General features: G+C 46.7%; 2 protein-coding genes across 5 annotated transcripts in view; one reads left to right on the forward strand and one right to left on the reverse strand.

Annotated features, from left to right (window-relative positions):
* The window catches only part of Col17a1 (collagen type XVII alpha 1 chain), a 47,597-nt gene extending 34,156 nt beyond the window's left edge, over positions 1–13,441 (forward strand). Inside the window, exons 35-54 of one of the 3 annotated variants that reach the window (XM_045141726.1) lie at positions 1,455–1,490; positions 3,283–3,336; positions 3,482–3,523; positions 3,693–3,746; positions 5,358–5,417; positions 5,775–5,801; positions 6,209–6,274; positions 6,595–6,645; positions 7,130–7,252; positions 7,634–7,771; positions 8,406–8,474; positions 8,722–8,862; positions 9,321–9,410; positions 9,509–9,619; positions 10,128–10,274; positions 10,375–10,731; positions 11,277–11,414; positions 11,704–11,766; positions 11,926–12,006; positions 12,613–13,441. In XM_045141726.1, the coding sequence (XP_044997661.1) occupies positions 1,455–1,490; positions 3,283–3,336; positions 3,482–3,523; positions 3,693–3,746; positions 5,358–5,417; positions 5,775–5,801; positions 6,209–6,274; positions 6,595–6,645; positions 7,130–7,252; positions 7,634–7,771; positions 8,406–8,474; positions 8,722–8,862; positions 9,321–9,410; positions 9,509–9,619; positions 10,128–10,274; positions 10,375–10,731; positions 11,277–11,414; positions 11,704–11,766; positions 11,926–12,006; positions 12,613–12,665 (1,901 nt within the window). In that variant the 3' untranslated portion in view covers positions 12,666–13,441. Of the gene's footprint in view, positions 1–1,454; positions 1,491–2,298; positions 2,377–3,282; positions 3,337–3,481; positions 3,524–3,692; positions 3,747–5,357; positions 5,418–5,774; positions 5,802–6,208; positions 6,275–6,594; positions 6,646–7,129; positions 7,253–7,633; positions 7,772–8,405; positions 8,475–8,721; positions 8,863–9,320; positions 9,411–9,508; positions 9,620–10,127; positions 10,275–10,374; positions 10,732–11,276; positions 11,415–11,703; positions 11,767–11,925; positions 12,007–12,612 lie in introns of all 3 variants that reach the window. The other 2 variants (XM_045141727.1, XM_045141728.1) reach the window with 2 other exon arrangements.
* A 4,043-nt stretch (positions 13,442–17,484) lies between these two features.
* Slk (STE20 like kinase) overlaps positions 17,485–27,224 on the reverse strand; it is a 69,057-nt gene continuing 59,317 nt past the window's right edge. For both annotated transcript variants that reach the window (XM_045149584.1, XM_004659374.2), the window contains 2 exons: positions 26,613–26,726; positions 17,485–21,075 (listed from right to left, as the gene is read on the reverse strand). In XM_045149584.1, coding sequence (XP_045005519.1) covers positions 20,929–21,075; positions 26,613–26,726 — 261 coding nt within the window. In that variant the 3' untranslated portion in view covers positions 17,485–20,928. The remainder of the gene's footprint in view (positions 21,076–26,612; positions 26,727–27,224) is intronic.

Here is a 27,224-nt window from a genome sequence, read left to right on the forward strand (position 1 = left end):
AAGGAGAGTGAGGCAGGGGAACCCCCCATGCCGTGTTCCCAGGTAAGGAGGTAGAGTGGGTGTTCCTCATGCGCAGGAGCCCAGGGCTACTCGGGGTGGATACATAACCTGCCTAGTTGCACAGCACCAGGGGAAAGGTTTGGTGTGTTCTGCCTCCAGACCAGTCAGAGCAAGGCTCTTTAATCCTTGAAAACAGTTTGATAATAGATGTACGTCACGAGCCACACATAGGCTAGGAATCTATTAGGAGGTATGTCCCCAAATCATGATCATGAGATGGCTACAGAAGTCGAGATTTTGTTGTTATTGTTGTTTGGTTTTTCGAGGTGGGGTCTCACTCTAGCCCAGGCTGACCTGAAATGCTCTATGTAGTCCCAGGCTGACCTTGAACTCACAGCGATCCTCCTACCTCTGCCTCCTGAGTGCTGGGATTAAGGGTTTATGTCACCACGCCCGGCTAGAAATAGAGATTTTTGAGGAAATATTGAGGAGGAAAATAGCAATATTTAAAGAAACATGACAATAACATGTGTGTGCTCTGTAGTTACCACTACATTCCTGTTTTTTTTTAATTATTTATTTGAGAGATGGAAAGAGGACCAAACCCTCCACACGAGGGCCTCTAGCCACTGCAAACAAACTTCAGATGCATGCTCCACCTTGTGCATCTGACTTAGTAGTTACTGGGGAATCAAACCTGGGTCCTTAGGCTTTGTAGACAAGCGCCTTAACCATTGAGCAATCTTTCCATTGCTTTCCCTACATTCTTACAAGAGGGGAAAAGAAGCATGAAGGCCAGGAATGTAGCTGTGTGATGGAACACTTGTCTAGCCTGCACAAGGTCCTAGTTTGATCCCGGCATACCATGAAACCAGGCGTGGTGGCACACACCTGTAATCTCAGCACTTAGGATGTGGAAGCAAAAGGATCAGAAGTCTGGGGTCATCCTCATCTACATAGTGAGTTCAAGGCCAGCCTGGGATATAAGAGCCCTTGCCTCAAAAAAAAAAAAAATGCTAGAAGGAAATAAAATACTAAGAAGTTAAAGAATTTTGAATGATTTTTTTCTATTTTTTTCAAAATGCTTATTGTTATATGTGTGTTGTTTAAAATGTTTACATTCAAATAAAGTGTCTACATAATCCATGTAAGTTTGTACCAGTCTTTACAAGCTCCAGTAAGAGAGGGGTACTGGAGACACACAGTCCCTAACCACTGAAAGGCAATGTCAGAGAGGACGGCCACGCCCACGTCAGGTGTCCACTCTGTCAGAAAGTTGGACAGGGTGGGCCCCAAGTTCCTCATCACTCTCAGTGTAAGTGACCGAATGCTGTGCGTGGCTGCTTCTAGCCTTGCGAGGAGTCCCGTGTGTTCCCAGACGCTTCTCCCTCTTTAGCGCTTCCTGTGACCTTAGAGGTATGACCTCGTCTTTTCTTCCCCAACTCTGATTCCAGGCCCTGCTGGTCCTGCTGGTCTCCCAGGACAACAAGGTATGTCACACCCTCACACCCTGGAATGGGATGCAGGATAGGCAGGTCAAGGTGAAGCCTGAGACCCTGAGGGGAAAAGGTATATTCTGCAGAAACAGAATAGAAGGGTCTTTGGGGCCCTTCAATGGCAGTTTGCAAAGCCTCAGCCACAAGGGGACTAACTTCTTTCACATCCACTACCACGTTTGTGAGAGGGGTGGGTACTGGGAACAAGAAAACTAGAACAGAATGGCCCCTGGTCACAACTGAGCAGACTGCTATCGTAGGCCTCAGGCTTCTTATGACCAGTCCCCATCATCATGCCACCTCCAGAGAGTTATTCAATTATCAAAACACAGTCAGAGCTGGAGGGATGGCTTAATGATTAAGGCACTTGCCTGCAAAGCAAAAGGACCCAGGTTCGATTCCCTAGGACCCATGTAAGTCAGATGCACAAGGTGGCACTTGCATCTGGAGTTTATTTGCAGTGGTTTGAGGCCCTGGTGTGCCCATTCTTTCTGTCCCTCTCAAATAAATATATAAAAATAAAAATAAATATTTAAAAAGAACAGTCAGGGTTAGGAAAAACCTGGCCCAAGTCCTCTTGGGGAGTTTGGGGGGCAAATAGAAGTACCAACCGTCAGTGCTTTGGCCTGCTCTCCACTTGATCCTGCCCTCCCTTAGCTCAGCCCCATGCTCTCTCCTCTAGGCCCTGCCCTCCCTCAGCTAGGTCTACCCTGCCCCTGTGGGGCCCCCTCCCAAGGGACAGCAGGAATCCACTACGGCAGGCAGGGCTCACCCTAACCCTAACCCCGTGTCCTCCCCACAGGCCCACGAGGGGAGCCAGGAGTTGCTGGAGAGTCACTCATCAGCAGTGGCGGCTCCATCTCCGAGATCCTCTCTGCCCGTGAGTGCCACCATTCTCCAGGGCAGGTGTCGTTAGGGAGGGGAAGGGGACAAGGACAGCGTGCCCAAGGCTTGGGCAGCTGTGGCAGTGAGTCATAGGCGGGCCCAATGTGAGGATGACCTGTCCCTGTGTTCCTCAGTGAAAGCTGAGAATAGCAGGGTCTGTGTACTGTGGGAGGCTCAGAGCTGGGGACGGGACAGCTGTCCGAGAGGGCCTGGGCTCTGGCCAGAGCAGGGTCAGGTCAGGCCTCAGAGATGAGTGTGGCTGGCAGGAGTCATGTGTACCCCACTCAGAGAGAGAGAAAAGGCATGTGTCCTTGGGTTCTCAGCCACTGGTCCAGGCTGGGAGGACTGACTCCCATGGCCTCCTAGCCACAGAGTTCTTTTGAGAGCCCAGGAGGAGCTCCAGTTGCATCTCTCACCTGAGCAGCTGGATGGCTCCACAGCAAAGATGCCAGCAAACCCCCCCCCCATGTGATGGCATTGTGTTAGAGGCTCAGTATTGACTGGCATCTCACTGAGCCATCCTAATGGCCCCATGGTGTGGGTCTCACCAACTCTGGCTTACAAAGGGGGAAACAGAGAGGTTAAGAAGTTGCCCGAAGTCACCAGCTAGACTTGCAGAAGCAGGCCCTGAAAACTCGGGCTGGATGACATAGAAGCCCAAGTTCTTCCCATCTCCCCTGCCTGGGCTGTCAGGGAGTTGGCAGCCCCACCCCACCTCTGAGTTAGGGGCATCTCAGCAGTGCAGTCCTGGAGGGTGGCAGTATCGTGCGGAGGGTTTGGTCCTTGAGTGAGTGTGGGTTGGGGGGCGTCCGAGAAGGACCATCCTGGTGAAAAGCCAGTCGGGAGCTCACAGAAGAGCCTTGGCACGGCTTTCATGGTTTCCGTTTTCTTCTCTGTACAGAAGGTGTTGACCTACGAGGTCCCCCGGGCCCACCTGGGCCACGTGGGCCACCAGGTGAGTGGTCTCGGGGACCTTGGGGAGGTGAGAAACCTTGAGGGCAGGGGGTTGGTTATGAGGCACTGGGTGAGAAGGACCAGGTCCTGCCCTCAGGCAGGAGTTGGCCCCCTGAAGTCAGCACTTTCCTCTCTCCCTTCTGCAGGGCCTTCTATCCCAGGCCCACCAGGACCCCGTGGCCCTCCAGGTGAGAGTTAAGCCCATCGCTGGGAGGAGGCAAGGGCAGGGGAGGCAAGCGACAAGGAGACCCAGAGTCCAAGCCTCTCCGGAGAGAGAGCCTATCTCCTCCTCCTCCCGGGCAGAGGCCTCTTGGCCCATCTGCTGGCACTAAGGAGTCATGGCCTTCTTTTCCCTAGGGGAAAGCATGCCGGGCCCGCCGGGCCCACCAGGATCGTTCCTGACAGACTCAGGTAATATTGGGACATCGAATGCTCATACCTCTCCCTGCCTCAGCACTGGCTAAGATCACAGCCTTGCAGACTTCCTGCCTGACTCACCGTACTTCCTCCTTCTGGCTTTATACCAGGGGAGCGAATGCCTGATCTTCCTGCCACTTGCTACATGGGAGGAAAATAAACCATGTTAACCCAACTCCCATGGGAGCCTGGCCTGGCAGGGGGAGCCAGCTGCACCCTACAGGAGCTTCCACAGAGACTGTGGAGAGCCTAGGAGAGGAGCCAGGGCTTAATAAAGTAGGCAGGGTGCGTGCATATGAAATGCGTGCTAACAAAAGTAACATAAAAATTTATGGAAAGTGGGCTGGAGAGATGGCTTAGCGGTTAAGGTGTTTGCCTTCAAAGCCAAAGGATCCCCCGTGTGATTACCCAGGACCCACGTAAGACAGATGTGCAAGGGGGGCATGCATCTGGAGTTCCTTTGCAGTGGCTGGAGGCCCTGGCATGACCATTCTCTCCCTCTCTCTCTCCCTCTCCCCCTCTCTCTCTCCTCCTCTTTCTCTCTCTCAAATAAATAAATAAAATACATATTTTTTAAATCTGTGAAAAAAATATGGAAAGCCAGGCATGGTGCTTCATGCCTTTAATCCCAACACTCAGGAGACAGAGGTAGGAGGATCACTGTGAGTTCACTACATAGTGAATTCCAGGTTAGCCTGGGCTAGAGTGAGACCCTGCCTTGAATTGGAAAAAAAAAAAAGCCAGGGCTGGAGAGATGGCTTAGTGGTTAAGCGCTTGCCTGTGAAGCCTAAGGACCCTGGTTCGAGGCTCGGTTCCCCAGGTCCCACGTTAGCCAGATGGACAAGGGGACGCATGCATCTGGAGTTCATTTGCAGAGGCTGGAAGCCCTGGCGTGCCCATTCTCTCTCTCTCCCTCTATCTGTCTTTCTCTCTGTGTCTGTCACTCTCAAATAAATAAATAAATAAAAATGAAAAAAAAAAAAGAAAGAAAAAGCCAGAGAGATGGCTTAGCAGTTAAGGCTCTTGCCTGCAAAGCCTAAGGACCCACGGTTTGAATTGCCAAATCCCATATAAGCCAGACACACAAAGGTAAGACAAGTGCAAGATCACACATGCCCACTTGGTGGCGCAGGCATCTGGAGTTTGATTGCAGTGGCAGAGGCCCTGGCATGACAATTCTCTCTCTCTTTCTCTCTCTCTCCCTCTCTCAAAAAAAAAAAAAAAAGAAGAAGAAGAAGAAGAAGAAATTTATGGAAACAACTTGAAAGCAAACAGGCCAAGACTTGTCCCTTGTAGAAGACCCATCCATCCATCATCTATCCATCCATTCCTTCATCCACCTACTTATCTAGCTATCTGTTCATCTTTCAATTCATTCAGACATCCATTCGTATGACCAACCTCTCAGCCATGCAAACATCTAACCATGCATCCTTTCACACACACACACACACACACACACACACACACACACACACATACACACTCACTCACTCACATGTGACAGGTATTGACTGAGCAGCCATGGTGTTCCAGGTACCGTGCCAGGCTGCTTCCTGCAGTTTGCATCAGTGCATCCACACAAACTACTTCTTTTCCCTGCAGAAACCTTCTTCTCTGGACCCCCAGGCCCACCTGGCCCCCCAGGTCCCAAGGGAGACCAAGGTAAGAAAAGTAGCTCAAGGATTCCAGGAGCCAATCTGTGTCCCCTGCCTAATCTACCTGGTGGTGGCGGGGGGGGGGGGGCGAGCAGAGGCACTTCTATGTCCTCCTGCCACGTCCCATCAGCAGAGCTCCATAGCCTGCAGCATGCCTGGGTGGTAGAAGGGGGTGGCAAGGTGGTCAGAAACTCTGCAAAGAGTCCTGCCCCATATTTGCTGATAAAGGGAGAGGAATGGCGGGGGGAATCCCAGGTTTGGTGTCTACTATCGCACTGGCGACCCCATCCCCTCCTCCACGAGTCCACTGAAGCCCCAGAATCCGGTGACAGGTGTCTCACAGCTCTTTGCCTCCTTCCCTTAGGTCCCCCAGGCCCTCCAGGACATCGAGGTACAGCAGAGTTGGCATCAAGCACAACTGGGTAGGGGTGGGGTGGCAAGAGTGATCCCCAAGCACTCGAAGCTTATTTGAAGTACGTTTGGTCCATATGCGCACATCAGCAGATCTAAGTCTGTAGATGTTTGAGTGTGTGTGCATACATGTGCACTGTGTGTGTAAGGGGTTCTTCTCATAGGGAGATGCAAGCCCAACCATTATGGATCTTGGGGCACTTCTGGAGGGGAGGGAGGAAGGACAAGGAGGAAAGTGAGACTAACTGTCCCCTCCCACTGTGTCCCTCCCAGGGTTCTCAGCCACCAGTGAGTGCAGAGCCTCCCCCTCCCCTCCCCACCATTCAGCCTCTGGCCAGAGCCTCTCCCAGCCCTGGCTGACAGCACCTTGTGTGTTTTGGCTTTCAGACACCAGTTCTCTTGGATTCAACATGCAGGGGCCACCAGGCCCTCAGGGACCCAAAGGTGACAAAGGTCAGTAAAGCAACAGGTAAGAAGGTGGGGGAAAGTAGGGGTTAGGCAGGCCCCTACAGCGTCGTCTGGAATGTAGGACGGTGAGTATCTGTGAGCATTCAAGGGTTGAGAAAGAAGAAGAGACAGAAGGAAGGGCAGGTTGGAGAAAGACAGGGACAGAGACAAGGAAAGATGGACTCTGCCCAAAGGGTTTCACTGAAGAAGCAAAGTGAAGAGATGTGGGGATGATTGCTGAGATACCAGCCAAGCATGCCAGGCTTAACTAGGGAAGGCTTCCTAGAAGAGGGGGTGCAAACAGGGCTTCCTGGTTTGGATTTCAGGTGATCCTGGTGTCCCAGGGACTCCTGGCATCCCTGGTGGTCCCTCTCGAGGTAAGAGCCAACGGTTGACAGGGTGACTGGAGTACCCCTTCCCTCCTCCAGAGGAGGCCGATCCAGTGAAAATGTGACTTCATTTGTTCATTTATCTGAGACTCCAAATCGACTTGTACCTTCTCAGAGGGCTGGCACCCATGAGCTGCCTTCACAAGCCGGTGGGGGTGGCGGGAAGGGCACACGCATGTCCCAAATTAGCTGACCATGCTAGGGGACCAGTGACGAACAGAGCGGGCCCAGAGAGCTCTGCGTGATCTGAGAGGAGAGAGCCTGGGAAGAGGCTAACAGGCTGAAGGAAAGAGGGGGGCTGGCCCATGTCAGGTACCCACCTCTGGGCTCTTGCAGACGTGACCTTCTGTTTGTCACTGTTCTGTTTCTCGCAGTGAGAAAGCCCCTCTCTCCTTAGACCAGGCAGAGATGCAATGTGTGGGTCTGACCTGTAGAGAAGAAACCAAGTGAAGATGCTTTCTGTTTGCCGCAGGGGGATCATCGGCCACCATGTACATGCAGGGGCCACCCGGCCCTCCAGGACCCCCTGGGCCTCCAGGGTCCCTCAGCAGTTCTGGTCAGGAGATTCAGCAGTACATCTCGGAGTACATGCAGAGTGAGTGGCTGGTCACCTCACACTTTGGGGACCACACGGGTCCACACACATGAACTCATCCCTGCCCCACCTGGAAGTCCACATGTGTGCGCCCCCCCACACACATACACCTTCATACTTGTGCACCCCTTATCCCTCCCTGCACGTGAGTGACTTGTCACATGGTTGGCTAAGCGGAGTCTTGTTGGCCCACACCTCCGTGGGCCACTGGCCTGTCATAGGCCTTTGTCTTGGTGTCTGTGTAATATCAATGGAGTCTAGGCTTCCTGCTGGCCTTGCTTGGGTCCCTTTGAGGGGTGAAGCAGGCTTTCCACCCTGTGCAGTGCCTGTCACCTTTATGACTGTGGGACAGGTTTGACTGCTTTCTTCCTTCATTGGCAGGTGACAGGATAAGAACGTACCTCTCTGGAGTGCAGGGTCCCCCAGGACCACCAGGTCCCCCAGGGCCTGTCACCACCATTGCAGGAGAGACTTTTGACTATGCCCAGCTAGCAAGCCACGTCATGAGCTACTTGCGGAGTAAGCCTTCCCCGCACCCTGACAAAGCTGCGCCCCTCCTAAGGGGTTACCCATTGTCCCGGAGCCTCAACTCTTAATTAGCTGGCTGTGCTGCCCTTCTGAATGTGACCTTGAATTCTACAGTCATCTTATTGGATTGTTGGGCCCAGCTTTGGCAAATGTTGGTTTAGGTTGGGAATGGAGGCCAGGCTTGGCAAGCCCTGGACCAGTGTTCGTGAGGGGGAGCCTTCAGCTTGGCAGTCTTAGGGGTCAGCCTAAAGAATAATCTGGAAGACACACCATTTCTTATTTATTTATTTATAAGAGAGAAAGGCAGATAGAGGGAGAGGGAATATGGATGTTGGCGCCTCCTGCCTCTGCAAATGAACTCCAGACACATGCGCCACCTTGTGCATCTGGCTTATGTGGGTTCCTGGAAATCGAACCTGGGTCCTTTGGCTTTGCATGCAAGCGCCTTAACCATTTCTTATCATAAACTAACAACCGGAACTTCCGGCCTTTACTCGCTTTCTAACTAGCCTGAAATGCCTCCTTAGTTCCTTTTCCTCAAAGAGAAGCATCTGGTCCTTTGGATTCTGGATGCAGAGGGTCTGCTCCAGGACCGAGGAAGTGACCTGAGGTCTTCCTCCCACAGCATCGGGCTACGGCATCAGCATGACCTCTGGCTCTCTCACCTCTGAGGACATCCTGGCTGTACTACAGCGTGAGTCGAGTGCCCTGAAGGCAGGGGTGGGGGGTCGCCTCTTTGCTTTCTCCTGACCTCACTCACGTGTCAGGCACACCTTGCGAGGGCTTGCGGGGAGGCCTCACTCATTGCTCCACCCCTGGAGAAACCTGGAAGCTGGCTGATCTCCCGTGACCCTCTGGGTCTGTGAGGCGCTCCCAGCTGACACTGAGGAGCTCAGGCTGAGGCTGCTGGGTAGAGCCATGCTAAGGCATTTTCTTCTCAGGGGACGATGTGCTTCAGTACCTGCGTCAGTACCTGACGGGCCCTCGAGGTCCTCCGGGGCCACCAGGAGCCGGTGGCGATGGGTCCTCCCTGTCTGTGGACTACGCAGAGCTGAGCAGACGCATTCTCAGCTACATGTCTAGTGAGTCTGCTTTCCCGACCGTCCCTTTGCAGCACAGAAGTCAGCAGCAGCCTGGGGTGAGGACCAGGGTGTCCGGATTGGCTGAGACAGCCTTGAGCTCCTGCTGGCTACCCTAACCCCTGCAAAGGGAACGGCCTCCTCGCTGTTCAAACAGGCTGTAGAGCATTTCTAAGGGCTTGGCGAGGGAAGGAAAAATGAGCACAGGCATACTGGCTTATGGAAGCACATGCATTCCCCTGCCGAGCCGGAGGACGTCTAGAGCCAATGCTGACCTGCCCTCTTCCCCGTCCCTTCCTCTCCCACCAGCGGCATCCCCATCCTACCACATCTCCATCCTCCTGCCACTCTCTTTCCCTTCCTTAGACACACTTCCGTCCAGACTGCTGTCCACCCTCCCCCCTGACAGGGTATTTGCACCTTTACGTGAGGACACCATAACTGTGAGCCTTATTCCCCAGGTTCTGGGATCAGCATTGGGCTTCCTGGCCCACCAGGACCCCCTGGCCTGCCGGGAACATCCTATGAGGAACTACTTGCCATGCTCCGAGGTAAAGCCAAGCAGGGACGTCGGCCAGGTGGCTTTGGCTGGAAAGGAAACCCTCAGCTCAGGCGATGAGTGACTTCTCCCTGTCCCTTGGTGTCTCAGGGTCTGAATATAGAGGCATCATTGGACCACCAGGGCCCCCAGGACCACCGGGGATGCCAGGCAATGCCTGGTCCAGCATCAGTGTGGAGGACCTCTCATCTTACTTGCACAGTAGGGCACTGGGCAGCGGGAAGAGGAGGGGAGAGAGTTGCAGCCTGGCCTTGAGGGCATCCCTGGGTCCTAGTAAAGGCCACCACGGGGAACTGAATCCACGCGCTATTCCCCAGTGGCGTATGTGCAGGACTGACTAGGTCCTGGGAGCTGAGGTCCCCCGAGCCATAGCAAGGGGACAGATAAAGACACAGCTCTCAATCTGCCACCCTTGTGGAACCTGGGAGCCATGTGATCACCATCAGGTGATGAAGGGCACCAACACCCAGGGGTGACTGGGCTGGAAGGAGGAGATAGGATGCGGCTGGCAGGGAAGAGAGGTCTGTTGGGGGAAGCAATTGCCAGATGATGCTAGAAGGGGACGGCCCTGGGCTTCCCTGCACGCTGGAGGCCCAGCCATCACCCTCCTGTCCCTAGGGACCCCACAGCAGCCACGAAGGCCAGGCTGAAAATTCAGCTTTCTCCACCCACAACCCTGACCTTTCTCTTTCCCTCCCCTCCCACTCAGCTGCCGGCTTGTCATTCGTCCCTGGCCCTCCAGGCCTTCCTGGGCCCCCAGGTCCTCGAGGACCCCCAGGAGTCTCTGCAGCTCTGGCCAACTACGCAGCTGAAAACAGCGACAACTTCCGCAGCGAGCTGATTAGCTACCTCACAAGTAGGTCCCCTAAGGTGGATGTCCCCTCCTCGACATCAGCTGCCGGGTCTTTCTGTTCGCCAGAGTCCGGGCTGCTGCTCATGAAGCTTCCTTCTCACAGGTCCTGATGTGCGCAGCTTCATCGTTGGTCCCCCGGGCCCTCCTGGGCCACAAGGACCCCCTGGAGACAGCCGCCTCGCCTCGAGGGACGACTCCTACAATTGGGGCAGCAGCTCCTCCATCAGACGGGGCACTTCCTACGGTTCTTCCATGGGTCTGGGGGGAGCCAACGGAGGCTCCATGGGTGAAGGCGCAGGAAATGGAGGTCCCTATGGCACTGACGTCGGCCCCGGCGGAGGCTACGGGGCAGCGGCAGGAGGCGGCATGTACGGCACCAATGGTGACTCGCTCCATGCTGGCTTCGCTGGAGGGCTGGATTATAACGAGCTGGCTGTGCGGGTGTCGGAGAGCATGCAGCGTAAGTACGGACCCCTTGGGCCTATGTGAGCGTGTGGGCGCCTCAGCATCTGGACACCAGATACCAGTCCTCTCTCATTTTTGGAGCACCCGGGGTTGTAAAGACAGCAATTCTGGAAATCAGCTAGGCCGGGACAGGACTAAAGATGGGGAGTCCATGCTAATTCTCAGCCAGCTGAGCGCCAGGGGTTCTGGTGCCATACCTGAGCTGAAGGGGACAGAGCACAATGGGGGGAGGGGCAGGAGGGACTCGGTACTTTGCTTCCCCAACATCTAACTTGCTCTGGTCTCATGATGGCTTTGTGGTGGGACTGTAGAAAGATGGTTAGGCAAGAAGTCCTTTCTCCCGGGTCAGCAGTCTTGCAGCCCAAAGGCCCTTGAGGAATGAATGCCACCACAGGCAGAGGCCTGTGCCAGTCTCACCAGAGAATAGGGCTTTCCCTGCCAATAGCTTCATCAAGCTTAGCAGCTTCGAGGCAGGTGGCCCGAGGAGGCTGCATTTCTGAAGATGGCACAGATGCTATCAGCCTTCCTGATGTTTTGCAGGTCAGGGCCTGCTACAAGGGATGGCCTACACTGTCCAGGGCCCCCCAGGCCAGCCTGGGCCCCAAGGGCCCCCAGGCATCAGCAAGGTCTTCTCTGCCTACAGCAATGTGACGGAGGACCTCATGAACTTCTTCCGCGGTAAGTGTATCCCCATTGATTTCACTCTGCTGCCCGCCACTGACTCTCACGCGTGGCCCAGTACATGGATGCCAACTCATGAAAACCCTCCTTACCCACACTCGAGATGCTCAACTCAGTAAAGCCCATCTTTGTTTCCTTGCACAAGTTCAGACTCCACCTCCTTCTCTCTCTCTCTCTCTCTCTCTCTCTCGCTCGCTTGCTCACTCGCTCTCGCTCTCGCTCTTGCTTTGAACAAATCACATGATCTCCCGAGCTAGTCTAAGGCTAGATTTTTCCCTCTCTACAGTGCATGGAACCATCCCTGGACCACCTGGGCAGAAGGGAGAAGTGGGCACCCCAGGACTCAAAGGTAAGTGGCAGTAGGGAAATTGTCACCAGGATCCTGTGTAACAACCCCTTGCTTCTCTGAGAAGCAAACTCCCCCTCTTGGTGATGTCACACAGAGTACCTGTGCCACACCTCCGGCCCCCCACACACAACAGTGTCATGCCCCCATCTGTCGTTCTAGGTGACAGAGGCCCTGCTGGACCACGGGGTCCTCCTGGGCCCCCAGGCCCGCGAGGGCACAAGGGAGAGAAGGGAGACAAAGGTAAGCTCTGGGGTCCTGGGGAGGCTGGGGTTCAAGGGTGGGGAGGGGCTTGTTCTGGGCCAGCCTGAGACATTTAGGCAATGGCTTGAGCTGAGGCTCAAAAGACTGGACCCTCCACTGCGGAGGGTCTCATGTGCCTGAGAGCTTGGGCTTGAGAAACACTCAAGAACTCAATTTTCTAAGAAGAGCATTCACAGCCAGAGAGAAAGGAAGGCTGGTGCTCTTACAAAGGAAAAGAACCACCTTGGTCTTAAAATGACTTAAACCAATGTATTATATTAGAAAAGAGTTTCTCTCTGAAGATATCTTTGCAGCGGTCCCAGCTGCCATCATTGCTCATGGGTCACAGGCTACAGATTTTTGAAAAATATTATGTTTATTTATCATCTTTTTATTGGGGGGGGGACAGACAGAGAATGGGCACACCAGCGCCTCCAGCCACAGCAAACTCCAGACATGTGCACCCCTTTATGCAGGGGCTTTACATGGGTGCCAGGGAAACCAACCTGAGTTCTTTGGCTTTGCCGGCAAGTGCCTTAACCGCTAAGCCTTCTCTCCAGCCCTGCGGGATATTTTTTGACTTCCTACTCATCTTCTAACTTTCAGGGGACCAAGTCTATGCTGGGCGAAGGAAGAGGAGCATTGGCATCAAGCCATGAGCTGGATTTGCAGTGCACATGGCCACCTGTATCATACGGTCTCCCAGAGCGAAAGCTGGAATTTGGTCCACGTCCCACTGAGACCAACCGTCACCTAGCAACACAACACTTGTTTTAGTCTGAACAAAATACATATATAGGGAAAAGACATTCAAAGATACATACTCCGGATCGGCTTGCCTGGGTGGACCTGGAGTAGCTGCACTGTTTCACGTGAGACTGCTTCTCTACTATCTAGATCCGAGCTCCTTGGCGTCTTTAGCACTTAGATCAGGCCTCAACCTCAGGAAGCCAGTCTCATAAAAGTTCGCTTGGGAGTCTTGGAGCTTTGCCTAAAGTGGATCCCAGATACTAAAAGATGGGGGTGGGATGCCTTCCTGAGGGTGACACTTGGGAGTGTTGTGGTTACTATAACAGGGATGTGCTGTCAGCTCCTTACACTGAAGAGATTCGGAAAAGCACTTCTTCCTCAAAGGATCAAGTTTGGTCAGAGCTGTGATCTGCACGTATCAAGGTCAGTGTATGCACTACAGCAACCAGGACAAAGGACCAGCAGGCAAGGAAGGGGCAGTAGGGGAAACAATACTCAATGCTGGACAAAGACGGCTTCTGCTCATACTGTCACCCTCTGTTCTTCACTTAAGAAATGGCATGGGCACTGGGTGCAGTTGGTTTGTAAGCACGTTTCATTCTTAAAAGCTTTGTATGTGGTCTACAAGATGAAAAGTCATTTCAATTGTAAAATTTCCAATTAAAGATTTTTTTCCTTTTTTAAATATCATGTCTGAGCAAAAAAAAAAAAAATGTTTGTTTTTAAAGAAAATAATGCCGTTAATTGGGTCTGACTCTAATTTTGCTTCTTACAACAAACACAAGGAAACAAAACTTGTTATATTTTGAGAGAGCTTCTCACATTTTATGGCTAAGATCTTTACAGACAGACCTTTACCTGAAGCTATTAACTCAATTTGGACATACTGCCAAGCATTAAAGAGTTTCCATAAATTCCTTGAAATAGAAACACATATACAAAAAAATAGCAATGAGATTATTAGCAATTAATGTAGTAATTTGTGAGGCAAAGGAATTCTGGTTGCAGATAAAATAATATATGGACTATCAAGATTCGTGGCTGGGCATGATGGCACACACCTTTAATCCCAGCCCTTGGAGGCAGAGATAGGAGGATCGCCATGAGCTCAAGGCCACCCTGAGACTACCTAGTGAATTCCAGGTCAGCCTGAGCTAGAGTGAGACTCTTATCTCCAAAAAGGGGGGAGCTGAAGAGATGGCTTAGTGGTTAAGCGCTTGCCTGTCAAGCCTAAGGATCCCGGTTCGAGGCTTGATTCCCCAGGACCCACGTTAGCCAGATGCACAAGAGGGCGCACACTTCTGGAGTTTGTTTGCAATGGCTGGAAGCCCTGGCACACCATTCTCTCTATTTCTCTCTATTTGCCTCTTTCTCTCTCTATCGCTCTCATATAAATAAAAATAAACAAAAAACATTTTTTAAAGTTCTTAGTGAGGGAAAATGCACAAATATCAAATGTTCCAAGAAATGTATGGTAATATTAATCCGACACTCAAATTCTAAACAGGCTATGCTTGAATGATGGGTTGTTAGAAGCTGTGACTATCAACTAGTGGATAATTAAACACTGCAAGGGGAGAGGAAATAGGGAGATGCCTCAGTGTTTAAAGAAACTTGCTTGCAAAGCCTAAAGGCCAAACTAGAGTTCCCCAGAATCCACAGAAAGCCATACGCAAAAAGTGGCACATACATCTGGTGTTCATTTGCAGTGTCAAGAGACTGACACACCCATACACATGTACAAATTAATAAATTTAAAATAACTTGAAAAATGCAACTAAGGGCTGGAGATATGGCTTAGCAGTTAAGGCATTTGCCTGCAAAGCCCAAGGATCCCATTAGATTCTCCAAGGCCCACGTAAGCCAGATGCACAAGGGGGTGCATGCATCTGGAATTCATTTGCAGTGGCTGGAGGCCCTGGCATGCCCATTCTCTTTCTTTCTCTCTCTCAAATAAATAAATAAATAAAATTTTTTTAAATGTTCTTAGACTCTCTTTAAAAAATTTTTATTTGGACCAGGAGTGGTGGTGCACACCTTTTATCCCAGCACCCAGGAGGCAGAGATAAGAGGATCACTGAGAGTTCGAGGCCACCCTGAGACTATGTAGTTAATTCCAGGTCAGCCTGGACCAGCGTGAGACCCTACCTTGAAAAAAAAATTATTTGGGCTGGAAAGATGGCTTAATGGTTAAGGCATTTGCCTGCAAAGTCAAAGGATCCCTGTTCAACTCTCCAGGACCCACACAAGCCAGATACACAAGAGGGCACATGCATCTGGAGTTCATTTGCAGCAACTGGAGGCTCTGGAGGGTCTCCATTCTCTCTCTCTCTCTCTCTCTCAAATAAATAAATAAAATATATTTAAAAAAAAATTTTGCCAGGTGTGGTGAAGCACTCCTTTAATCCTAGCACTTGGGAGGCAGAGGTAGGAGGAGCACTGTGAGTTCGAGGCCACCCTGAAACTACATAGTGAATTACAGGTCAGCCTGGACTAGAGTGAGACCCTACCTCAAAAAACCAAGTGTGTGTGTGTGTGTGTGTGTGTGTGTGTGTGTGTGTATGTATACATACATACATATATGTGTGTGTGTATATATATATATTTAAAAATACAACTAAAAACACAGGAGCTAGGGAGATAGGTTAAAGGTGCTTGCTTGCAAAACCTAACAGCCCAGGTTCAATTCTCCAGAACCCACGAAAGCCAGCTGCATAAGGTGGTGCATGTGTCTAGAGTTTGCGGCATCTGAAGGCCCTGGCATGCCCATTCTCTCCCTTTCTCCTTTCCCTCCCTTTCTCAAATAAATAAAATATCATTTTAAAAGGAAAAAAGCCATCACTTAAAAAATAAACAAGGGGTTAACTTAAATATACTTGTATGCTTCTACTCTTTAAATAAAGACTGGATTTCTGCATCTCCTGAGGAGGTCACATACCCTAGAGAAAACATAATTTAGTTCAACTCTCTCAAAGAGTGGCCAGTACTACCAGCCAATCACCCACTGTTACATCCACTGTGAATCAACATGGGAATTTTTGAAAATGAGTACGGAGTTCATATGGTATCCGGAATTTCAAATAACTTATTTTTCTGCCTAAAGAAAATGGGGGGGGGGTGCTGGAGATACAGCTTACTGGTTAAGGTGCAAGCCTGCAAAGCCTAAGGACCCAGGTTCCATTCTTCAGGTCCCAAGTAACTAAGCCAGATGCACATGGTAGCACATGCATCTAGAGTTCATTTGCAGTGGCTAGAGGCCCTGGCATGCCCATTCTCACTCTCTAATAAATAAATATAAATCTTTTTTTTAAAAAGTGAGGGGAAAACTATTGTGTATGGCAAGGAGTGCCATATTCCTTTTAATTTTTTTAATTTATTTGAGAAAGTGAGAAAGAGGTAGAGAGAGAGAGGGAGGGAGAATGGGCAGGACTTCCAGCCACTGCAAACAAACTCCAGACACATGCACCACCTTGTGCATCTATCTGGCTTACGTGAGTCATGGGAAATTGAACCCAGGTCCTTTGGCTTTGCAGGCAAACACCTTAATTGCTAAGCTATTTCTCCAGCCCCCCTTTTAATTTTTTAAAAAGAATTCATCAATTTTATTGGAAAGCTAAATTTACTAACCTTTTACTTTGGGGCTCAAATATTAGATCTCCTTTAATAATTCTTCTTACCTTATTAATCGGACCTAGAAATTTTGGCCTTAGACTTTACTTTTTTTTTTTTTTTTTTTGACATAGGGTCTCACTCTGGTCCATGCTTACCTGGAATTCATTATGTAGTCTCAGGGTGACCTCGAACTCATGGTGATCCTCCTACCTCTGCCTCTCAAGTGCTGGGATTGAGGTGTACACCACACCAGGCTTTTACTAAGATATTTTAAAGGCTTCCTAGAGCCCTATGGCCAGACAACATAGGATCAAAGTGCAACCTTGATGCTGACTCTGTGGACAAAACCCAGAAAGAGGATGGACACGAGCAAAGTCCACAGCTGCCAGCCATGAATGTGAGCTTCTTTTGTTCCACTGTAAAAACGGGGGGTGGGGCTGGGGGGGGAGGTTGCGCAAGAATGAGCTCAGAAGTACAGAATAGTCCTAGATTAGAAAATGACATCACCACTTCCCTCTAGTGCTGCTGAACATGTGGCAAGAGATGCTGCTGTGTCTACTGAATCTTGGTGGACATACCAATGACAACAAGTTTATTTTGTGCCGGGCGTGGTGGCACACGCTTTAATCCCAGCACTCGGGAGGCAGGTGTAGGAGGATCACCCTGAGTTCAAGGCCACCCTAAGTTTAAACAGTGAATTCCAGGTCAGCCTGAGCTAGAGTGAGACCCTACCTTAAAAAACTAAAGTTAATTTTGTTAGCAGAAGTAAATTCACATGATTTGGAAATGCCTGGTGGGAACAATGCTCGCTCAAGTAGGGGAAGAAGACATGTACATCCATCTTGGTCAGGGGAAACATTTGACGCACCTTCTCAAAGGAAAAGTCTGCATGCTGAAAGATGCCACCACCAAGAAAATCAAATTACACCTGTGAGTGTGTGCGTGCCACCGATGGCTAGAAAGTGACAAATCTGGAAGATCGAAGACTTGGAGGAAACCAAGTTTGAAAACATAACTAGGACCAAAACCAAGCAAGTAAGCTACAAAGTATTGTCAGGCATAATCTAGTTCCAAAGATTCTTAATTTAAAAAAAAAAAAAAAAAAAGGTCTTCAAAACAGATGTAGAAATAACTTTTATTTTTTTTTGTCAATTCCATGATTGAAAAAAACCATGTTGATCCCAAACAGACACAAAGCACAGTTTGAAACAAATTTTGTCTTTGAAAACTTAGCTTGTGAACTTAATACCCTGCAAAGGATCACATTTTAAGCAGCAGCAGCCAACATTTAAAACTAGTAAGACCCTATTTCAAGCTTTGTAGCAGGAACTTTAAAGCATTATCAAAGCCATGTCAGCCACTGAAAAGCAACAGTAAGGCCTTGACAGATGTGCCTTCAATATGTGAAAAGTACTTAAAGTATTATCTGTGCCCTACAACAGGTCACTTCCCAGAAAATTTATTTACCTAATCAGAAGAGTGTGAAGGTCTCTTCTTCCACTGTAGTTCTAGGCTTTTCTTTATTCAACACTACTTCTAGCTTATAATCTTGTCAAATGTGGCTTTTCGGTATATAGTCTTTGTCATGGAAATATAGTGTGGAATGGGTAAAAATATGTAGCTACAAGGGAACTGGAAGAGTACAAAACAGTCACTTCTGAAACTTGCTGATGCTCAAGAGAGCCCTCCAGAGGGTCTCATACGCCTGAGAGCTTGTGCTTGAGGAAACACTACTTCGAGGTAGCTCTGGTTCTGCTTTATACTGAGTTACAATTTGCTGCATCCTATCATATAAGAAAGTTCAAACTTTCAGCGAAGTAAAGCAGTCTATGTTGCATCCTTTCCCATCGACAGCTGCCCCACAGGAAAGGGTAAGAAAAAGCCTAATGTGACTTCATGTAGAGTAGCAGCTAACTCAGCAATGCACAGCCCGGGGACTGGCAGGACCAGGAAAGGCAGCCCGGTGCTGCGTTGTAGGAGCTGGACCCACAGAAATGTAGAGGTCTGGCGTGTCCACTGCATGGAGGGAAGAGGGGAGGTGTCTGTTCAGGGTGCATAAATGGAGACTTTTTTCATGCTCTTCACGGCACATTCTGCCCCAGCAACCAAACAACCTAGTTAGGAAGGGATTTGGTTGTGCTCTTGGATTTTAAAGAAATCTGTGTGCCTCACCCACTCCCCACCTACAACCCATGCAAGAAAGAAAGATGGCTATTATCTACTTGATACAAGGCCTCACAAGAGGCAGGCAGGTATGGCTATAAACAGCATATCCTATAACCAAACACTTTTTGAGCAGAGTTCTATAACCTAATGTTTTAAGATGAATGCTCCCTTCCACACACATAGCAGGGTACAGTCCTGCATGAACATGAATGTAGTCTTGTCTGAACAAAAACTGCAGCATGAACAGTCAGTGCAGAGGGCAAGCTGAAGGAAGACTCAGAGCTGCTGCTGAGCTCGGTCCCCAGCTCCACTTTGAGGCTCCCTCCTGGACACAATACTCTCTGGATGTTAAGGTGAAAGGGACAGGAAGATCAAATACACAAACCAAATTATCTCTAAAATTATTTAAATGATATTGAGAAAAAATGTCCACTGACTGGAGATATTCATGTTAAAAAGGCCAATAAGCTGAAAACTTCAAAGGGATTAGTGTGTCTTCCCCTTTCCCTCTTCATATAAGCCATTAAATACACCGGGAAATATTATACCATCATTTTTATCATAACAATATAAACAATTTCCATCATTATCCTGAATATTACTTTATAAAGATATATATTTTTAAAGGCTTTCAAAAACAGTTTTCAACCCAGCATTTGAGAATAAAGCATTAAGAGTTTTGTATACAGTAACACATTAATAAGTGTATCAATTTACAATACATAATATAGATGTATGTGTATATATATATATATATATATTTATATTTATATAAAAAACAAACTTGGCCAAAAGTTAAGGCTAACTACAAAGTTGTCCAGGTAAATAATGCTTGTCAAAACAATTATAAAATTAAAATTACACATGCACTTTTAAATCATCTAAACCACAGATCAAGTTCAGCATCCAAAGTTTTCAAATTAACTCCAAGAAAGTGCTACAGGCATTTACATTTTTAATATGATGTTCCCACAATATTACATTTAAGTTTTTCGCCAGTCTCAAGATATAACTAAAAGCTGAAGCATGTACACTTCGGTGCCCACACTCTGAGAGGGAGGGTGTAAGTGGCAGGCAGCCTATCACTCACAGGTGTACTGTGCCCCACCAGAGGGCTGTTTCTAATACTGTGTGACCTGACACAAGGCTGAAATTCTAAGCACTGAAAGGGACTAAGAGTGAACATTTCATTAATAGTTACACATGTCAAAAACCACATGATAAAGACTTAGGCTTTTACCACTGAAAGTAAATAATTTAAGCAAGAAATAGAATGAAAACAAAATGTACAACAACCTCATTTCAAAACAAGTCATTTTTGATATGTGCTTAATATTAAATTTTTAAGACCTCTGTTAAAAAAATACTTTGAACAAATGTCTTTTGTTAAGATTAATTTCAGAAAATATATTTATAAATGTGCCTCAGAGCATAATGGCCATTAAGGGTTTTTATAAATGAACAGAAGTTGCTAAGGTATAGAGAGGCTCATGTATGATTTGAGGAACTATCTGGGAGAACTGACTGGATAACTGACTGGATATGACCTACAATGTGCTCAGTCTTATATGTCCAATTTGCACATTGAAAAGCTAGTTTTCTTCATCTTCCCAAGCTTTGTACAATATATGTTTTAGAATGAAATTTTCTATTACACAGTAAAGGAACAAGAGTTTTTTTAAAAAAAGTAATACTTAATGTTAAAAGTGTTTGTCCCTGTTGATCAAAAAGAAAGTTCTGTGTTACGTGTCATCAAAATTTGGTGTTTAGGCACTATCTTAATAAACATAGCACCTTCATTATTAGCTACTGCCTAAATAGGCAGATGATTATGACAAGTTACTGCAATAATTTTTCTCCTTAAAAAGACTGTGTTCCCATTTACAATAAAATATATGTATTTACTGAATCAGTAGCACATTTTTCAGCAACTCATTGTTTTTTGTGAAAGCTTGATTCACCAAAAGAAAATTATTCCCACTCTGTACAGAAGAATTCCAACTATAGAATTTAGGCATCATTGAAAAGCTAAGTCTGCTAGAAAGATATTTATTAATACTTAGTGATGTAACAGTTCTTTTAAAATTAACCATTTCTCTAACAGGTTTTCCAGCAACAGTGTCTAAAGTATACAATATTTAAGGTTAATATACAAGATCACCTTAGGGAATTCTTGCAAGATGCCAACATAGATGACTGTCTCAGTTCATTTTCCTTTCATCTTCACTTAACCACAACAACAAAAAAAAATCCACACTCCCCCCACAAAAAAAAAACACCTAGAAGATGAAACAGGCGATTGTCTTTGTGAGCAATATATATTGTGGCAGAAGATGAAGAGAACAGAACAACATATTTTAAAAGCCAAAGCTGACCACAGAATGCTTCCGAGTGTTAGGATCCAGTGGAATGCAAGCTGGGAATAGGATAGAATTTGGAAATCCGGCTCTGTGTTGACGGGTTAAGGCATTCCGACTCCCCAGTCATTTTAAAGAACACTTCCTGTTCCTGTAGTTTCCTGGCAAACTCTTCTTCCAGTGTCTTTAAAAGGAAGAGACAAACTGTTATGTGCTGGTATTATACTGTATATAGAATTTATCCCGACAGCCAAGATAAAACTGACCTAACACATTTTCTGTGTTAATACCCTAAGGAAGACACAATTACTCAATAATTAATACCATAAGCTTTGCACAGCCCCAGGTTCAAGCCTCAGTTAAGTTACACAGTGCACTTAACTTCTCTATATTATGGAATCATTTCACTCTGCTGTAGACCACGGTAATACCTAACCTACCTTGCTGACAGGCCATGTGAACATAAATGGGATAATGATGTACTGACACACACTAGGTACTCCAATGACACATTAATTCCTGTCCATTTTTATATATGTGCATGTTTTTCTTCCACATAGGGACTACAACCTGAGTAAAGGTTAAGATTTAAGCCAGATTCATCTTTACATATCCCCACAATACAGAGCAAAAATATTAAGTGCTGGGCAAATACTTCAATTTGATGAAGCCTAATACTGATAGTATTACAAGGTTAGGCCTTCAGAGGATGACTAAGTCATAGGGTGGAGCCCTCTAATGGAATTACTGTGCTTATGCAGGGCAGACAGAGAGTTCTTCCCCCTAAATGATGTGAGAGTACAGTGAAAAGTCAGCAGTCTAGAACCCAGAAGAGGGCCCTCATCAGAGTTGACCATGCTGGAACTCTGACCTTACCCTTCCCAGCCTCCAGCTCATAGGGTGTTGTTATAGGAGCTGAATGTATTAGCAATTATAGACATGCTGTTTAGAAAAAAGAAAGTGTTCTTCTGAGGTCCAAACAGAATATGTGAAGATGGAAGGATGCAAGGGTGCTCAGAAGAGATGAAACATGAGCTTAGCCATGAACCAACAGTTAGAATCTGACAGGAAAGATGGGGAAAATACACCAGACAAGAAGCTAGAACAATGGCATAAAGACAGGAAGCCAGAGTAAGTATTCTATCCATGGCTGTAACACATACTGAGGAAAATGGCTAGTGGGAGAGGAAGCTACAAAGGTAGGCTGTAGCCCAAGAGTGGCACTATGAAGGCTTCAAATTCAAACTGAAGCATTTATGCTACAGATGGAACTGAAGATTTCTACACATCACTATTACAGCACTAGAGATGTTCTTGATGATAAACATTCTGGTGACGACAGCAAGTAGGAAGAAAGGAAAGAAACCAAGGGCAGAGCATCCATGAGGACCTTACTGAACAACTTTAAGCAACAACATAGCATAAGAAAGAAGAAATGTTAAGTCTAAATTAATTAATATTAATTATATTAATTAATAATATGAATTATTAATATAATATTAATTAATGTAAACAGACCCTTACAGGAAACACCTGAACCACAAGACACTGGAGAGGGTAGGATCAAGACTGACCTAAATCTCCTACATCTTCCCTCCCTCCCTCTCACCCTCTCCCCTCTATCTCTCTCCTCTCTAACTCTTGTATATTAGTTATCTTTTTCCTCAATTTCTTAGTGGACACTGACCTGTAACCCCCACTTCCAGCTTGGGCCTACCATCCACAATGAGCTTTTGATCAGAGAAACCTACAAGGTTTCCCAAAACAATGACAGACTTCTGTCAGAGTACTTGATGACCCACCAAAGGCCAGTGATAAGACCCTATTGCTGAAGACTCCATACGCAGCTGACGCGTAAAATGGAATGACATGGCTGGAAGCCAGGAGAGAGTCAGTCCCCAGATAGTCAGCGTGTCTAGTGCCAGAAGGCGCTACATAGGCGACTGGGGGAAATGACCAAGATCTGTCCAAGCAACACATTGTTTAACCTAATTAGCAACAAATAACCGGATGTGATGCCCACACAAGTGCAATAGTGGTACACAGCCATGGTGAGGAATCAATTGCTCTTGATTTGGCTAACTGATCCACTCAGTGGTACTAGATCCATAGCTGGAGCTGGGAAACAAGTCAGAACCATACCCAAACACAAGCCCACTCTACAATATCAAGCTACCATCAATCACGGGGTATAAGAGGGCCTACACCTATCAAACTGTCTACCAAAAAAGTAAGTGTTATCTCAATTTTCCGGGTGCTAACTTACTCTCTGTTGGAGAATCTGCTTCTCTTTTCCAGATAGATACAGATCCTAAGAAGAGAGCTGTCCAACATACCTCAAAAGGGGCCCAACTGAAACTAAGGACAACTGGCGAAATAAGCAAGGGTGATGTTTTCCTGTGAACCGGATACCAGCACAAAGGGGAAGGAGATCAACGCAGAGAAAAATCAACTCCTACCAAATCAGAGAGCCAGAGCCTCAGAGGCCCCCAACACCTCAGCACTGAAGCAGACCAAAAATGAACCCAACATGGCTCAGGGAAATCTTGCAGAAGAGGGGGCGGAAAGAATGTCAGAGTTACATGTTGGGTCATGATTTGCAGAGACATTTATCTCATACTAATAACTGGGGGCTAACTCCACAATGCACGACCCATTTTCATTAACAAGGAGGGTCTAATGGGAGGGGGTAGATCACAGATGAGCCTAAATAATGGTACCAAACTGCCTGTATTCACTGAAAAGAAAACTAATAAATTAAATTTTAAAAAAAAGAAGAAGAAATGTTAAGTCTAAATTAATATTAATTATATTAATTAATTAATTAATAATATGAATTATTAATATAATATTAATTAATGTAAACAGACACTGATAAATCACCCAGTTCCTAACCTGGACATCAATTAAAAGAAGGGATGGTAGGGCAGGACATCTGAAGCTGGGCGGGGCTGCATGGATGAGGGAAAGGTGAAATGGATGTGTTAATTACTTACAAAATGTTCTAGAAACTGGTACACCCCAGTGAGTAAAGAGATAATGTCCCTGCCTTTAAGGAGCTTATATTCTCCTAGGAGAAGACAAAAGACTAGAGTATCTGGTGGCGAAGAATGTAATAAAGATGAAGAATTAAGAGAGGTACAAAATGTCTCAGGTGGGCAGATAATGACCTCAGATGGACCTGCTGATGAACAATACTGCAAGAAGCCTGAAAGAAGTGAGGAGTAAAACATCACAATAGAAAATGGAATGAGAATGTAAAGCTCGAACTGGTAATCATAAAACCAGTGAGCTAAGCAGTGAAAGCACATTAGTAATTCCAGCACTCATGAGCCTAGGGCAGGAAGACTACAAGTTTTGAGACCAGCATGGGTTCCACAGAGAGACCCTGTCTCAAAATAATAGTACCAATAATACCCATGAGCAGTCACAGTAATGAAGCCATTCACTAACTCAGGCTCTGAGATACGGTTATACACATGTCACTTCTTTTAACGTTCTTAATTACTTCAATTAGACAGACAGTGCCACTTTGTACAAATGAGGAAAACTGGGCAGTCGTAAAGTGACAAAAGTACACGTTAAGAACCGGCACTAAGATCTGAACCCTTATCTGCATGCTCTTAGGGTTTTGCATCTTAAACTAATACATACTACTTAATTTTTTAAAACTTTGCATCCTATGCAACTTATTTCAGTTTTGGGATTGTCCTAAAGATGCAACAACTTAGTCCTTGACATAGAATATCATGAAAGTAAAGACCAGAACTGAGGGTATACAACTGGGAAATGCCTGCCTTTCAGGGACTGGAAGACAAAAGGACTAGAAGCTCAAAGAATGCACAGGATTACCACAAAAGCCAGGTGAGGAGTTCTTTAAAACAACATTTTAAAATAAAATTTCAGTTATGATTATAGGATCTAGTTATTAGCAATTTACTGAAAATTACAAATTCAAAAGGGATTTTGAAGTAAAAGTCAGATTGTAAAGATTTAAAATATGAAACTAGAGAAAGAGACTTCTCATTGTTTATTCTTCTAAATCTTCAGAATTATAATTCATGGTAATATATTACCTATTCAAAAATTAAACAATAAATAAACATATTCCAACTCAAAAACCATTCTCTTAACAAATTTTATTTCCTCTTTATATTCTCACAAAAATATTCTTTCAATTAAAATTTAAAATACTTTATTAAGTATTTTATTCATTTTTTTAAATTTATTTATTTTTGGTTTTTCAAGGTAGGGTTTCACTGTAGCTCAAGCTGACCTGGAATTCACTATGTAGTCTCAGGGTGGCTTCAAACTCACAGTGATCCTCCTACCTCTCCCTCCCGAGTGCTGGGATTAAAGGTGTGTGCCGCCACGCCCAGCCTATTTATTTATTTGAGAGGAAAGAGTCAGATGGCAGGGGAAAAAGAATGGGCACACCAGGGTCTCCAGCCACAGCAAACAAACTCCAGATGCATGTACCACCTTGTGCATCTTGCTTACATGGGTCCTGGGCAATCAAACCTGGGTCCTTTGGCTTTGCAGGGAAGTGCCTTAAATGCTAAGCCATCACTCCAGCCCTAAAATACTTCAATCAAAATTAATTTAAAATACATACTATATTTTAAAATTACATTCAAGGGCCTTGTGATCTGTTACCAAGTGACTTGTCCAGATCCAACTGTCCAGCTGTCATTAGTTTCTTCCTCCTAGTCACCTCCCTAATGCCCTGCATGTCCATCCATGTTTGCATGGGAAGCTATTTGTAATTCTCCGTATGCAATCTTTTTTTTCTCATTCTCTTTTCTCTACTCAAATTGCCCCATTCCACTCCAATCTGCCCATCTGACTAGGAAGCTCTTTCATATCTCACTTGGCTTTCCTAGAAGAATTATGAATTCTTCCTCCTCCTTTGTTTAGATATTCTACTCCCATATCTGGTCTCCCCCACTCCGTGTGTGTGTGTGTGTGTGTGTGTTAGTAATAGTGTATGCACATGTGTGTGCACTTGCATATGCCCCATGCACACATGTGCAGAGTCCAGGAAAGAACATTAGGTGTTTGGTTTTTTTGTTTATTTGGTTTTTAGTTTTCCAAGGTAGGGTCTCACTCTAGTCCAGGCTGACCTGGAACTCACTATGTAGTCTCACGGGGTGGCCTCGAACTCATGGCAATCCACCTACCTCTGCCTCCCAAGTGCTGGGATTAAAGGCATGCGCCCCCCCTGGCTGGCTCTAGGTGTTTCTATCTATCACTCTATTTGCTTTGTTTCCCTGAAACAGAGTCTCTCACTAAACCTGGAGCAGCTTTTTTTTTTTTTTTTTGCCAGACTAGCTGACTCATGAGCCCCAGTGATTTCTAGTCTCCGTTCCCCACAGGACTGTGATACAGGAATGTGTTGCCATACCCATATTTTTACATGCAGGTACAGGGCAGGAGAGACTGAACTCAGGTGGTCTCAGGCCCTCATGCTTGCACAGCAAGCCTCTCATCCACTAACCCAGTCCCCTCCCCTGTTTCTTGTACTAACCTACTTCACAACAATGATCCCACCAATTGATAATCACTTGTCCCTAGATTGCAAACCTTCTGGGGATAGGAAATTTGTCTTTTCCTCTTTTTATATGCATCCCTGACACTTTCTAATACACAGTAGACAGAGAGCCGATAGAGGAGTAGTGCCTGAGTGCAGATACAGTATTTAAATCAAAGCTTTTAAATTACCTTTTTCCTAGGTCTCAGTTTCTCTCTCCACTCCTTCAGTTCTTGGCTATGTTCTTCATCTAGCTCCTTCAGTTTCTGAGTCTCATGCTCAACCAACAGATGGCATTTCTCATTCTGAAAATAAAGTTGGGGTTAAACTTATTCATATTCATACCAACTGAACATTTTTCATTTATTTATTTGTGTGCATGCATGCCACGGTGCACGTGTGGCGGTCAGAGGAAAACCTTGAGGCATCTGTGTTGTACCTTCTTTGAGTCAGGGTCTCTTACTGCTGCAAACAAACTACCAAGGAATATCAGACTAGCTGGCTGAAATCTTTGGATTCTTGGCTCCTTCCCTGATTTGGCATAGGAGCATTGGGTCACAGATACAAACATCACTTTGCATCTGGCTTTACATGGGTACTGGGGAATTAAACGCTGGCCATCAGGCTTTGCAAGAAAGTTCCTTTAACTGGGCGTGGTGGCGCATGCCTTTAATCCCAGCATTAGGGAGGCAGAGGTAGGAAGATCACCGTGAGTTCAAGGCCACCCTGAGACTACATTGTGAATTCCAGGTCAGCTGGGACTAGTGAAACCCTACTTCGAAAAAACAAAAAAAGAAAATGTT

The sequence above is a fragment of the Jaculus jaculus genome, chromosome 1 (genome assembly GCF_020740685.1).
Source record: "Jaculus jaculus isolate mJacJac1 chromosome 1, mJacJac1.mat.Y.cur, whole genome shotgun sequence".
Classification (NCBI taxonomy): domain Eukaryota; kingdom Metazoa; phylum Chordata; class Mammalia; order Rodentia; family Dipodidae; genus Jaculus; species Jaculus jaculus.